Consider the following 14,575-nt stretch of genomic DNA (forward strand, 5'->3'; position numbering starts at 1 on the left):
TCCCTTCAAAAACTGTACACTTCCAGAATGAGGAAAAGGGCTAGTAAAATCACTCTGGACCCCACTCAAATCAAATCAAATCCCTTTATTGTCACTCAACCATATACACAAGCGCAACAGTGGGTGAAAGTCTTGGGTGCAGTTCCGAGCAACATAGCAGTCATGACAGTGATGAGACCTATACCAATTTACAATAAGCATCAGATTTACACAACACAATATACAAATAATAATATATAATGTACAGTATACAATACACATAATATAGAATACAAATACACACAATATAGAATGCACAGTATACAATAAAAATACTATACAGTATATAAAATATACAGTAGGTTGTATTGTGCTGTATTGACATTCAGGCTTTTGGTTGATAATCAGTTGCCAGTGTGTTGTTAAGAGAGATTATAATTTATGACAGTCCAGTGTGAGATAATAAGATTAATAAAGTGCAGTGCTGATGTACAGTTGTGGTCAAAAATTTGCATACCCAGGCAGAAATTGTGAAATTTTGGCATTGATTTTGAAAATATGACTGTTTCAAGGAGCACAATACGACGATACCTGAACAAAAATGAGCTGCATGGTCGAGTTGCCAGAAAGAAGCCAATGCCACAAAAAAGCTTGGTTACAATATGCCCGACAACGCCTTGACACACCTCACAGCTTCTGGCACACTGTAATTTGGAGTGACGAGACCAAAACAGAGCTTTATGGTCACCACCATAAGCGCTATGTTTGGAGAGGGGTCAACAAGTATTGTGCTCCTTGAAACAACCACACTATCTTTTTCCAGAGCAGCCTGTATTTCTCCTGAGGTTACCTGTGGGTTTTCTTTGTATCCCGAACAATTATTCTGGCAGTTGTGGCTGAAATCTTTCTTGGTCTACCTGACCTTGGCTTGGTATCAAGAGATCCCCCAATTTTCCACTTCTTAATAAGTGATTGAACAGTACTGATTGGCATTTTCAAGGATTTGGATATCTTTTTATATCCTTTTCCATCTTTATAAAGTTCCATTATCTTGTTATGCAGGTCTTTTGACAGTTCTTTTCTGCTCCCCATGGCTCAGTATCTAGCCTGCTCAGTGCATCCACGTGAGAGCTAACAAACTCATTGACTATTTATACACAGACACTAATTGCAATTTAAAAAGCCACAGGTGTGGGAAATTAACCTTTAATTGCAATTTAAACCTGTGTGTGTCACCTTGTGTGTCTGTAACAAGGCCAAACATTCAAGAGTATGTAAACTTTTGATCAGGGCCATTTGGGTGATTTCTGTTAACATTATGATTTAAAAAGGAGCCAAACAACTATGTGATAATAAATGGCTTCATATGATCACTATCCTTAAATAAAAGACATGTTTTTTGCATGATCAGTCATATTTTCAAAATCAATGCCAAAATTTCACAATTTCTGCCAGGGTATGCAAACTTTTGAGCACAACTATATATTGATCTTGAGAGATCAAGAGTTCAAAAGTCTGACTGCTTGGGGGAAGAAGCTGTCATGAGGTCGGCTGGTGCAGGTCCTGATGCTGCGATACCGCCTGCCTGATGGTAGCAGTGAGAGCAGCCCATGGCTGGGGTGGCTGAAGTCTCTGATGATCCTCCGGGCTTTTTTCACACACCGCCTGGTATATATGTCCTGGAGGGAGGTAAGCTCACCTCCAATGATGTGTCTGGCAGTTCGCACCACCCTTTGCAGGGCTTTGCGGTTGAGGGCGGTGCTGTTGCCGTACCAGGCAGTGATGCAGCCAGTCAGGATGCTCTCTACAGTGCTGGTGTAGAACCGTGTGAGGATGTGGTGGTTCATTCCAAACATCCTCAGCAAGAAGAGGCGCTGATGAGCCTTCTTCACAACGGCCTCAGTGTGGACGGACCATGTGAGTTCCTCTGTGATGTGGAAACCGAGGAACTTGAAGCATTTATTCATTTGGCAGACGCTTTTACCTCTCCCACATTGAGGGAGAGGTTGTGCTCCTGACACCAGCGTGTCACTTACCCTGCACACTACCTATTTGAACTGTTGCCTTCTGGCCAACGCTTCAGAGCTCTGAGCACCAGAACTGTTAGGCACAGGAACAGTTATTTCCCTCAGGCTATCCATCTCATGTACAGTTAAAACTTCCCCACTGAGCAATAATTATGTGCAATACACAGTTTAATCTTTTAATATTTATCCAACCTCTTCTGCCATTACATTCCCTTGCACTGTATATAACAGATTTGTATTTAGATTTGCACTACGTATGTGTATGAGTATGTATGTATGTAAGTAGATTACATTACAAGTAGATTCCATTAGATTACTCAAGGTCAGTAACGTATTCTAAATACTTTGGATTACTTCTTCAGCACTGGTAGATTTTTTCACTTGTTTTGACTATAAAAACTCTGCCAGTACAGTAAGACAAAATACACATGTTAAAAATACATTCTCTGAAAAACCTAAATATCTTATGCAGTGTTGTTTCTAAAACAAGATCAATCAAATTGACCTTGTTTTAAGGATTTTTAGATATTTTTACAGGAAAACAATACAAAAATTGTTATCAAGAATACAATTTTTGCCCTAATATCAAAGGTCTTACTAGAAAAAAAGAAATTATGATCCAACGTGAATTTTCTTGGTAAAAAAAAAAAATATGATGGTGCCTGGTAACGTGCATGAAAAATGGCTAGAAATAGCATTTTAGCTTAGCGTAAAGCTGACAATTTACACAAGGTTTATTTCTATTTTTTCTGCTCCAAACTTACTTCAAACTTACTTCTCTGTCTGCTCGTATGAATGTAACACATCATTTGTGTGCTACATTCAGTGTTTCACCGCTGTTCAAATGCACTTTGGATCATTTTGTATAAATGTTTTCCATCTGAAAGGACTAAATATTAAATGTAACAAATGACAATAAAATGCAAAGCAATCTCTTCAGTAATCAAAATACTTTTTGAATGTAACTGTATTCTAATTACCAATTATTTAAATTGTAACTGTAGTGGAATACAGTTACTTATATTTTGTATTTTAAATACGTATTCCCGTTACATGTATATTCATCCCAACCCTGTGTATGTATGTGTGTATATACTGTATATATATATATATATATATATATATATATATTTAAGAAATATCACACGAGCAAGAGTGCGATATGGCCCTACATCAGCACTGCTGTGATTCAGCTGCAGGCACAAGGCCGCGGGTAATCACAGCGGTGCTGATTTAGGGCCATATACCACGATTGCGAGTGTGATATTGCTTATATACAACAGTTCAATGAACAAGTAAATTTGAAAAAAATTGGAAAAACCAAGTACGGTCATAAAAAACACATTTGTGCATGGAACTACTTGCTTACGTGACAGATCAGAATCTGTGGTTGCTGGTTCAAACCAAATGATGCATCCAAGCCTTCATTAGTCATTCAAAAATATCACTTTAGAACTAGTATCACGGCTTGGGCTGTTTCTACCAAGTTATTGGATAAACAAGGATGTATGTGCATGTGCATGTGTGTGTGCATGTGCGTGTGTGTGTGTGTGTGTGTGTGTGAGAGAGAGAGAGAGAGAGAGAGAGAGAGAGACGGAGTGTGTGTGATGACCTGTTGCCACTCCCAAGCAGAGATGCTGTCAGCTTTCTGAAGATCAGCTTTCTCAGTGGAAAAGTAGCTGTCCAAGTGGGAGTATTTCTCCCTATTTCGTGGTAGCCGGTGCGCAAGAGTCATTCACTATAGAAACCACAATGTCCTCCAGCATTTTAAACAGCACGTCCTCTCTAATGTGGAAACTCTGGTAAGAGGTAACCGCCTTGAGTTCTGTAATTAATCAGTCTGTTGTGTCTCTCAGCTGTGATGAGCCATAATGCTGAAGTTGTTTGTTTAAAGCCGTTTAAAGCTATTTCCCAGCTTTAGTAGTGTAGTAGTAATGCTAAAGCTATTTCCCAGCTTTAGTAGTGTAGTAGTAATGCAAAAGCTATTTCCCAGCTTTAGTAGTGTAGTAGTAATGCTAAAGCTATTTCCCAGCTTTAGTAGTGTAGTAGTAATGCTAAAGCTATTTCCCAGATTTAGTAGCGTAGTAGTAATGCTAAAGCTATTTCCCAGCTTTAGTAGTGTAGTAGTAATGCTAAAACTATTTCCCAGCTTTAGTAGTGCAGTAGTAATGCTAAAGCTATTTCCCAGCTTTATTAGTGTAGTATTAATACTAAAGCTATTTCCCAGCTTTAGTTGTGTAGTAGTAATACAAGCGATCATGTAGAGCTAATGAATGAAAACACTGACTGATGCTGACTCACTTCACGTCACCTAACTGGCTCATCTTACACACAAAAATTATCTTTTGCCACCACCTGCTGGATAACATATGTAATGTAAAAAAAAAAAAAAAAAGACACACATACAGTAGCTCTTAACACATATGCACTGCTCTTACACTTTCGTTTAGAATGGCATGAACACAAGCAGAGTGATACACACAGTGAAGCGTCTGAGTGATGATGGTGTGAGACCATCAGTGCTCATGGAACATCTCTCATCCAATCAGATTCGAGGACCGGAACTAAATGTTGTATATATATATATAATATATATATATATATATATATATATATATATATATATATATATATTGCCTTATTGTGTATTCTATATATACTTTCTTTTCTTTTCTTTTTCTTTTTTTTTTATTAAATTTTTAATTATTTTTTAATTATTTCTTGTTGTTGTTGTATTGTCTGTGTACTGGAATCTCCTGTCACCAAGACAAATTCCTTGTATGTGTAAGCATACTTGGCAATAAAGCTGATTCTGATTCTGAGTCTGTCATCTGTAGAGCGCTCATGTTCCTGTGGTGAGCGCGCATGCGCACAGAGAGTCGTCAGCTGTAGAGCGCTCTTCTTCCTGTGGGGAGCGCGCATGCGCACAGAGAGTCGTCAGCTGTAGAGCGTTATTGTCGTTGTTCGTGATGGCGCATTACAGAGTGAGTAAATAAACACAAACAAACACAAGAAACACAGTGACAAACGTCCAGACTGGTTTATATACAGCTGCTGTGTGATTTAGTATGTCGAGAGACAGTAAAGTCTCTTGTTTAGAACTTGAATAAACTCGCAACGCTTCGACGTTTAACGATGTTTGTTGTTTTTTACTTTTAGTTTTTAAAACCTGTTTTTTCAAAGTACTGACAAAACTACAGGCACAACAATATTTGGAACCCTGAGCTACAGCTATTGTATGAATGTTTTCTGCATTGTGTAAGAAAATATCAAAACAATCGTTATTTTAAATAATTATAGCACAGACTGTTTCGTGTCTGGTTGAGTTTGAGATGACACACTATTAAACTTCTATTTCTATATCTTTATAGGATAGATAATGATAATAATAGAAATGGAAGAGTAGTTTGTCAGGTGTTGCTCATCACATTCAACACGTTTAATTTTCATTTCAAACCCAACAAACTTGTTTTTGTCAAATGGTTTGTAAAGTGTGCTGTATTTAGTAATAAATGACACTTGCTTTGATTTGTTGTTAACACATTTTAAGAGTCCAGCTACTTTTAGGGGCCACTGTGTGCATTTGGTCTTAGTTTTAATATAATTTGTTATTATTAATCATAATTACTTTATGTATCATAATAACTCTTTCAGAAAGTGCTTGATTCAGTGTTTTTCTCTCTTTGGGAAGATCTTGTGCATCACATTATTATTCTGATTTAAGAGCCTCATATATGAATGTCACAAGCTGCTGGATTCTCTCAGGCGGGAGAGAATGACATGTTCTGAAAATGTTTCAAATAATTATATGTGTAATTTACTTTAGTAGCTCAAGTTGTGTCACTCTTGTGATCTTCTCATGTAGGCATCAGACTCGAAGCGTGAGCAGTTTCGGAGATATCTAGAGAAAGCTGGAGTCCTGGACAGTTTCACCAACGGTAAGCCTTACATCAGGTTTTTATTATTTATTATCTTTTTTTATTTTTTTTTAGATGTAACTGATCTTATTTTCCACATTTCAGTGTTGGTGGCTTTGTACGAGGAAACGGAGAAACCCAACAATGCTCTTGAGTATCCTTTCTAATACTGACTGTCCCTCACACATTTTCCACCAACAGCGTAACGGTACCCAATCTGACTCGGTACCGTGTGTTTTCACTGAAGGAAAGGCCGTTTTAGACCTGAAAAATTGGCTTCATACCGACCCATAAAACCTGCTGGTCAAGAAGTGTACATATACAAATATCATGTGTCAGAGTCGATTCCTACGAGTTTTCCTAACACCCTGTCTACACTGAAAAGTCGAACTGAACTTTCTAAATGATGTGCAAACAGCACGGACCAATCAGCTGTGAGCTCTAGTACACTACTTCAATGGTCAAATCGGTGAATAACCTGTATCATACTTTATTTTCAATGGAAATCCACTGGTATAAACATTTACTTATATAATTATTATTGTATTGTTATTGTTGCTAAAACTGCGTATACATGTGTTTAGAATCAAAAGTATTTAAATCAGTTGACCAGAGACCAGAAACATCACAAGATGGCTTTATTGCATCAGTCAAAATTTATTTAAATGGGTAACAGATAAAATCAGAAAGATTCACATGTATGATATTTGGGAAGTGTAATCATTTTATTTCAGACAGACGGGATAAAGGGGCAGTCACACTAGGCTTTGAGTACTTTTTTTTTTCCCGGACAATGCAACGACCAAGGATATGATGAGATGCACAAGGGCTTCTGGTGTAAGTAAATAATACATCACAAATAATATATATTAAAAATGTAAAATATATTGTCTACTCACTTTTCTGCAACAACAATTCTCGCAGCTTTGAAATATGTATCCTTTGAATTGAGCCAGGAGGTCAACGTGTGACGTTTCGGTTTCCTATTGGTCGAGCGTCCTCTTGTCGTACAAATTCACGGTTCAGAGTTCAACAAAATTTAACTTTGGTACGCAGCGTAATAGTATGAGCTTTCATTTCCGCTCTGCTGCATTCGGATGCATTTGAATGGGATTGAATGGAGCACGAAGTGTGGTGACCGCCCCTTAATAAAGTGTCTGGAGTAGCTCTGCAGCACGCCAGCTTTAGAATGGATTATTCGTTTACTGTCGGCATAGACAGGGTGTTATACATTTAAATGAAGTTCCTAAATAAACTAGAGGTTATTTACTCAGTTATGTCATCATTCATCTCTCAAGTGTAAACACTGATCAGTTCTGAGAGCAGTCCACAATTACGAGCACCTACTGTGGCACCATTTTGGTATAAAGTGGATTTCAGAGTCACAAGCGGGTAAGACAGAAGCCTTAACACCCGCCCGTCAGCTTTATAAAGCATCACCTTGGTGTCGCTGGAGCCGAGTCCACTGATGTGGAGAATCTGCGCCTGGAGCTGAATGATTTACAGCACAAATATGAACAGCTCATGGAGGAAAATAAAGATCTTAAAAACAGGGTGAGATCACTAGCATCAACAATGTTCAGACCAGAAACTGAAAGACTTCTTTTTAACTTCACAACAGTACTCAAATTCAAGCTTCTACTTTTTTTTATCTTAGAATCTGTGTGCCCATAGTTAAGTTACTTGTAGCCCTCTGATAAGATTTGTTTTGAGAATTTTGGGTGTGTATATTTGTCAGAATGACTAAGTCTTGTGTTTTGTTTGAATTAAATTTACAGCTTCTGCAGTACGAGTCTGTGCAGGAAGATGGAACGGAATAAACATCTTTTTTGAGTTCTAAATGATATTTCTTCACATGAGTAAAAGTCTTTTTTGTTAAAATTCTGTTTTGTATTAAAATGCCTAAGAAGTGAATATTTAAGTAAAATGTGCCTGATATTTAATAAACACCTTTTTTTTGCACTAACCCTTTTATAAAATGTATTTGAAAAATTGTCAAATGTGTTGCTGAAGGAAGCTTTTATATTAATTTGTGATGACAATTAGACTTTTTAGGAAATAAAATACAAAAAATACATTCTTAGAGTTGTACATTGGAAACCCATATTAAAATAGGCTTTTAAAAAACTTAGTGAGGTCAGCAGGTGTTCACCCTGTGGTCTGTGTGGGTCCTCATGCACCAATATAGTGACGGAAATGCTCTACTGTAAAAAGGCACTGTCCTTTGGATGAGACGTTAAACTGAGGTTCCCAGGGCATTTCTCGTAAAGAGTAGGGGTGTAACCTTCCTAATAATCCCATATATATATATATATATATATATATATATATATATATATATATATATATATATATATATATATATATAATTTATACAGTGCCTTGCAAAAGTATTCAGACCCCTGACCAGTTCTCTCATATTACCGAATTACAAATGGTACACTGAAATTTAATTCTGATTGATATTTTATTTTAAAACACTGAAACTCAAAATCAATTATTGTATGGTGACATTGGATTTTTTTTGGGGGGGGGAAATATTTAATGCATAAGTATTCAACCCCACACATTAATATTTGGTCAAGCCACCTTTTGCTGCAATAACTGCTTTAAGTCTTTTGGGGTACAAATGTACCAGTTTGCACACAGTGACCAAGTGATTTTGGCCCATTCTTCTCGGCAGATTTGCTTCAGGTTGTTTGGGTGACGCTTGTGGACAGCAAGATATTTCTGTTTTTTATTATTATTTTTAAATATTTCCCAACATAAAACCAATGTCACCTAACAATAATTGATTTTGAGTTCCAGTGTTTTAAAATAAAATATCAAACAGAATGAAATTTCAATGTACCATTTGTAATTCAGTAATATGTGATAATTGGTGAGGGGTCTGAATATTTTTGCAAGGCACTGTATATGTATTGGCTACATCACTGTCCTGTCTCCACCAATAGCTAGTGTGTGATGGGCTTTCTGGCGCATTATGGCTGGGATCACATCATCCAGATGGATGTTGTGCACTGGTGGTGGTTGAGGAGAGTTCCCTAACACTAAAATGCTTTGAGTGCCTAGAAAAGCACTATATAAATGTAAGGAATTATTGCAGTGTACTGCTCACTTAAGTCTTGGTTCAGCAGTGAAAAATTATTTTAGTTTGCCCTTAAGTACTGATATGTTGCACTGCAAAATTATATTATCAGCATAATCATTTGATTTGAGGTTGAACATTTTACTTGCCATTTTCTAACTTTCCACAATGTCTTATTTGGTATGTCTCTCGTTTGCTGTAATGACAGCTTGCACATGAACAAAACCTGATGATGATGTTATCCAGCATGATTTGAGAATTGAAGTTTTAATCTGACTGCCAGTACAAAGAGTTCATATGATCAATGTCACAAATGTACTTACATTTGGGTGATTTCTGCCTCAGGCGCCCTTTCAGATTATGAGGTCACGAGGGAAAAAACTGTAACTGTTAAGGTCTCATTTGATCACTTTCTCTTTTTATTGGTTACATGATGGGCGCAAACCAAAATATAAGAAGATTAATAACAAATCGATGATAATTCTGGAATAATTTCATTTTGAGTAAAAAGATTAAAACAAAGCCAGTGAGCCACGGTTGAAGCCATTGTAAAATAGCTGACATATGCACATGTGAAAGAGTTGAATTCTATGTTAATGCTGTAAGTTGTGACATTGTTTGGCAACCGTTAACAAAATACAGTTGCACAGACCACATCCACACTAAAATAGTTTCATTTGAAAACACATTTAAAACATTTACACCTCATTTACACTAGAATAGCATTTTCCCCAAACCAAAATGGAATGTTTGAAAACAATATTACATATTACAATAAAACTGATTAGTGTGGACATGGTTACAGACTACACTGGATACGAGTGCCACATTAAAAGTAAACACCTCCTGACTCGCACTTTGCAGTGCGAGTCAGCTGAACTATTAAATGTGGAGAAAAAACTATTCATGATTCTTATTAATTTCTGAGAAATTATTTACAGCTAGATGGAACCAATCCAGGGTCCTGACTTGGACCATGGTCCACTAATCTGGTGACCACAGGTTTAATCACATGGAAACAATAACCCAGTTTGTTAAATACTCAAACTGTGCCCAGTATGTACTTGTTTAAACTGATAAATCAGAGAGACAGTCAGTGACTGAAAAAACTTTTCATTTTTAACATTGTGTAAATGAAGCTGGAGATTCTGGATTGTAGATGTTGTAGAATGTAGAATCTATATTCTAATATCACATCAAAGGAATGATTTCAATTCTACAGATAACATGACAATGACAAAGTCCTCAATATAAAAAATACACATTAAGATATGTCTGTCAGTTATAAATGGTTTCAGCCAAAAACATCTTGACATTTAGAAAATAAAGAGCAAAGAAATCATTCCTCTTTTTAGAAAAACATTACTAGAATATCATGTGTAGTATATAACAACCTAGACAAGACAAACTCTTTCACTTGAGCGACAGACATGAGTCATTCTACAGTCAATCAGTCCCTTAATGAAGATGACAGAAAGCTTTATAAGACATGGAAACTAACAGCTCAGATCTGCAAGTCAGTGGCCGCTCTTCTGCCGCTGTTGTTGCTAGCAAATGATGTTCGTCGGTTTGGTGAGAACGAGGGACTTTCTACAGAACTGTGATGGCGAGAACCAGAGCTCAATTCGGTCACAGAGTCAGGCGTGTTCGTTCTGCTGCCTCTCATCAGATCGCTCTTAGAGATGGCCCTGCCGCAGCAAGTTCTCATGCCCTGGTTTACCGCTTCGCTGTTGGAGTCTCTGCTGTTGTCCGAATCGTTTCCCTCCATAACCGTGCTACAGTTCCAGGGAGGGCTCACTCGCCGGGGCTTCCGCAGCACTGCCGGGCACAAGGACATGTCCGTTATGGGGAGGGTGGGGAAGTCTGAGCGGTCGGACTCCAGCGAGACAGACGGGAAGCATTCCGGACCGTCCCGTCTGTGCACAAGAGGAGAGTGTATGTCGTTGCCGGTGTTGTTGGAATTGCTGTTGTGTTCCAGAGGACTTGGGGCGATGTACTTTTTCTCCCTCGGAATGTCCAGACCCGATGGTCCAGAGTGACTCTGGATTGGAACGAACGCAGATAAGGTGTTGATGAGCGGCGGGTACGTTGGTCCGTTGCCCTGTTTCTCCAGGAGCGACCCAAAGCCACCGGGTACGGTGGGGATGGTGGCTTTGCATCCTTGACTCAGACACACCTGATGCACCACTGAGTTCTTCTTGGACTTGGTACCATAATAATCGCCCAGGTCATCTTTCAGGTGAGGATAGTAGTCCATAATTCCCTTCTTCAATTTCTTATATGCCAGATGCAGGATCTCCAGCAGGCTGAGGAAAAGCGACACGGCCGCGATGCCCTGCATGAACACCATGAACACGCTCTTCTCGGTGGGTCGAGAGATGAAGCAGTCCACCACATTAGGGCACGGCTCTCTGTCGCACTTGTACAGCGGCTCCAGGTGGTGACCGTACAGCAGGTATTGTCCCATCATGAAGCCCACCTCCACCACCGAGCGGGTGACGATGTGCACCACGTAAGTGCGCAGCAATGAGCCCCTGAGCGGAGCCTTGTTGAGTTTACCCTGTTCCAGCTGCCGCAGTTCCCTCTCGATGCGCCGCCGAGATTCCACCAGCTCTGCATCCAGCGTCTCCAGCTCTCTCCTCAGAGCCACTCTCTTGCAGTGACGCTCCTTCTCCAGAACTCGCAGCTGGTAGATGGCATGACCCATGTAGACCAGTGAGGGGGAGGAGACGAAAATCACCTGCAGCACCCAGTAGCGGATCAGGGAGATGGGGAACGCATGGTCGTAGCACACATTGTGACAGCCAGGCTGCTCCGTGTTACAGATGAAGTTGGACTGCTCGTCGTTCCACACGTCCTCAGCCGCGACACCCAGCACAAGCATTCGGAAAATGAAGAGGATGGTGAGCCAGATCTTTCCCACCATGGTGGAGTGGATGTGAACCTCCTCCAGAATTCCTCCCAGGAAGTTCCAGTCGCCCATCTTCACAAGGGCATCGCCGGCGCTGCCGATGGAGAGAGAGGTTAGCTGTGTGCTCGGAACAAAAATTCATAACATTCTGGGCTGCGCTTTACACGAGTTTCAACTGGACAACATACAACACAGACACGTGACAGCATTTGACCAACTGCATGTGCCATGTCTGTATCAGATTTGTAAGCCCATCTGTCCATATAGAAATCTGAAAAACAACAACAAAAGTTATGAACAAACATTTTTTTTAGAAATAATTACCATTTGAAATAGTCAGTTCTTCTGAAGATATAAGACACTGAATAAAGATGATGGCATGATAAAAATGAGCTAGCAGAGACTGCTGAATTTGACATTGTTGGGTTGGAAAAATCTAGGTCACTGCTAACATTTTATGCTGGTGAAAGTAATCAATGCGATAAAAAGCCCTGCAGCACATTCAGAAAATGAAATGTCAAATAAATAATTTGATCTCTTCACTGTCCACATGTAGCTGCAGTGTAATTCAATCATTTACACCACAATAGTGACAAATGACAGTAATTATGATTCATTACTTAAGAACATTGTTTGAATGTTTATTTTTCAGCTCACACCAGTCTTTTGGAAATGTATACTGAAGAGACGTGTTTTTTCATTCACAGGTTCTGCTCAATATGAATGTGTGCATCGAGTTCTGAAAGGTCCCGTCAGACTCTGGCTGAACACAGTAATTCTGTCCTCCATCTACCGATACTTATCCTGATTAATGATCAATCAGTCATGTCCGATTTCATACATGAACAGCTCTCTCTGAATCCAATCTAGATTTTCCCTCAAGCCGTCATTTGTCGATGTTTTTAAATCCATCGTTGAGGAATCGATAGCAGTAACGTTTTCTGTGTATGGTGCTTCAACATCTCTTGGCCAATCAGAGTCAAATGGATTGTGGGATAGATTTTGGACTCATGTGAGTGGCTGTTCACTTACACGCAACCGATAAATATGACCTAATGTATCACGTGATCGGCGAGAAGCTGTATTTGACACGTGCAGTGAAGGCGCCAAATGCCACTTGTGTTGAAAACATGATTCTATGTAGATCAAACTAAATTAAACGAAAATCAAAATACAGTGCAAAGGTTCTGTGGTGACAAATGACTACAAGTTCAAAGGAGATAATGAATATTTGTGTGATGCTCAAATGAACATGAATCTCCATCTCTCATTCCATTTCTCTCTTCATTACGAACATTTAATGATTGGTAACTTACAGCTGGCAGGTGAAAGTGAAATCCAGCACAGATCTGCTGCACGTTCACACAATAACACCTGCAAACACAGTGTTTAAAGGAATATTCCAAGTTCAATACAAGTTCAGCTCATTCAAAAGCATTTAAATGTAATTTCGACTTGTTCCTCCTTTTCTTAGAAAAATTAAAATCTGTGTTCCAGTGAGACACTTACAATAGAAGTCAATGGGGTCAATTTTTGGAGGGTTTAAAGTCAGAAATGTGAAGTTTGTAATTTTATAATAGCATTTGAATTAATTGTTCTGTCAAAACTTGTGTATTATTTGAGCTGTAAATTTGTTTTTACAGTAATTTTAGGGTTTGTTGACAGTACATCGTCATGGCAACGCAGTTGTAAAATTGCCTATGTCTTTACACAGATGTGGTTAGTAAGTCATTTTTATCACATTAAAATCATGTTAACACACATATTATGTCTTGTGACCAGTGCTACATTAACACGAGCTTAAACCTTGGTCACACATGCCCGCTTTGACGACTGGCAAGGGCCCACTGAAACATAAGCACCAGAGCACTGCTTGTGTCTATACTTTTGAAACAGTGAGTATTTTAATGTTTACAGATTGACTCCATTGACTTCCATTGTAAGTGTCTCACTGGAACACACATTTAAAGAAAAGGAGGAACGAGTCGACATTAATTTTTGTGGTAATCAACATTATGACACAAATGCTGTCGATTGATCTTAACTTGTATTGAACTCGGAATATTTTTTTAACTAGTTAAAACTACCAACTTCTCAAAAGAAATATTAGCCAAGATTAAATCTTTTAGAGCAAGTTGCTAGTTTCAACACAAGCTACATGGCAAATTACTAACTTATATTAAAGCTACTTCATTTTCCTTGTCTTATATAAATCATGTCCCTAATATGAAACATAGAAAGCTGTAATTTCATGTTTATTATCAGCAAATAAATTAACATATTTGCAGTGTACAGTATTTACAGTATATAATACTAAACACATTTTGCTCCAAGTGAAACAGAACATGTTAGTCTTATATGTGTCTTATTCACATAACATAATTCTATAATACTAGTTTGATGATATAGTGCAGGGCCGTAACCACCGTAGACATTGAGGGGTACATGCCCCCCCTCAATGCTCATAATAGTGGTCTAATGACATGGTTTTTTTGCATGGTTAATTATTAAATTATTACATTGAAATCTCCAATCAGACTGTTTAAAAATAATCAGATTGGAGAAATGTTTGTTTCATCAACGTTACTGCCCAACACAAGTTATAAATAATGCAAATATTACACTTTCAACAAACATTTGACATCTCAAAATG

The 14,575-nt window shown here is 38.4% G+C and overlaps 2 protein-coding genes across 2 annotated transcripts; one reads left to right on the forward strand and one right to left on the reverse strand.

Moving 5' to 3' along the window:
• Positions 1 to 4,905: 4,905 nt before the first annotated feature.
• LOC127421183 (c-Myc-binding protein-like) lies at positions 4,906 to 8,000 on the forward strand. The gene is made up of 5 exons (XM_051664007.1): positions 4,906 to 4,990; positions 5,872 to 5,944; positions 6,029 to 6,077; positions 7,348 to 7,477; positions 7,702 to 8,000. Exons 1-5 carry the CDS (start codon positions 4,976 to 4,978, stop codon positions 7,741 to 7,743), a joined length of 309 nt encoding a protein of 102 aa, XP_051519967.1. The 5' UTR covers positions 4,906 to 4,975; the 3' UTR covers positions 7,744 to 8,000.
• Positions 8,001 to 8,844: 844 nt separating this feature from the next.
• gja9b (gap junction protein alpha 9b) lies at positions 8,845 to 12,333 on the reverse strand. The gene is made up of 2 exons (XM_051664124.1): positions 12,247 to 12,333; positions 8,845 to 12,016 (listed from the first exon to the last, which is right to left on the reverse strand). The coding sequence occupies exon 2, from the start codon at positions 11,992 to 11,994 to the stop codon at positions 10,516 to 10,518; it is 1,479 nt and encodes a 492-aa protein (XP_051520084.1). The 5' UTR covers positions 11,995 to 12,016; positions 12,247 to 12,333; the 3' UTR covers positions 8,845 to 10,515.
• Between the last annotated feature and the right edge of the window lie 2,242 nt (positions 12,334 to 14,575).

Source organism: Myxocyprinus asiaticus, chromosome 30 (genome assembly GCF_019703515.2).
Source record: "Myxocyprinus asiaticus isolate MX2 ecotype Aquarium Trade chromosome 30, UBuf_Myxa_2, whole genome shotgun sequence".
NCBI lineage: Eukaryota > Metazoa > Chordata > Actinopteri > Cypriniformes > Catostomidae > Myxocyprinus > Myxocyprinus asiaticus.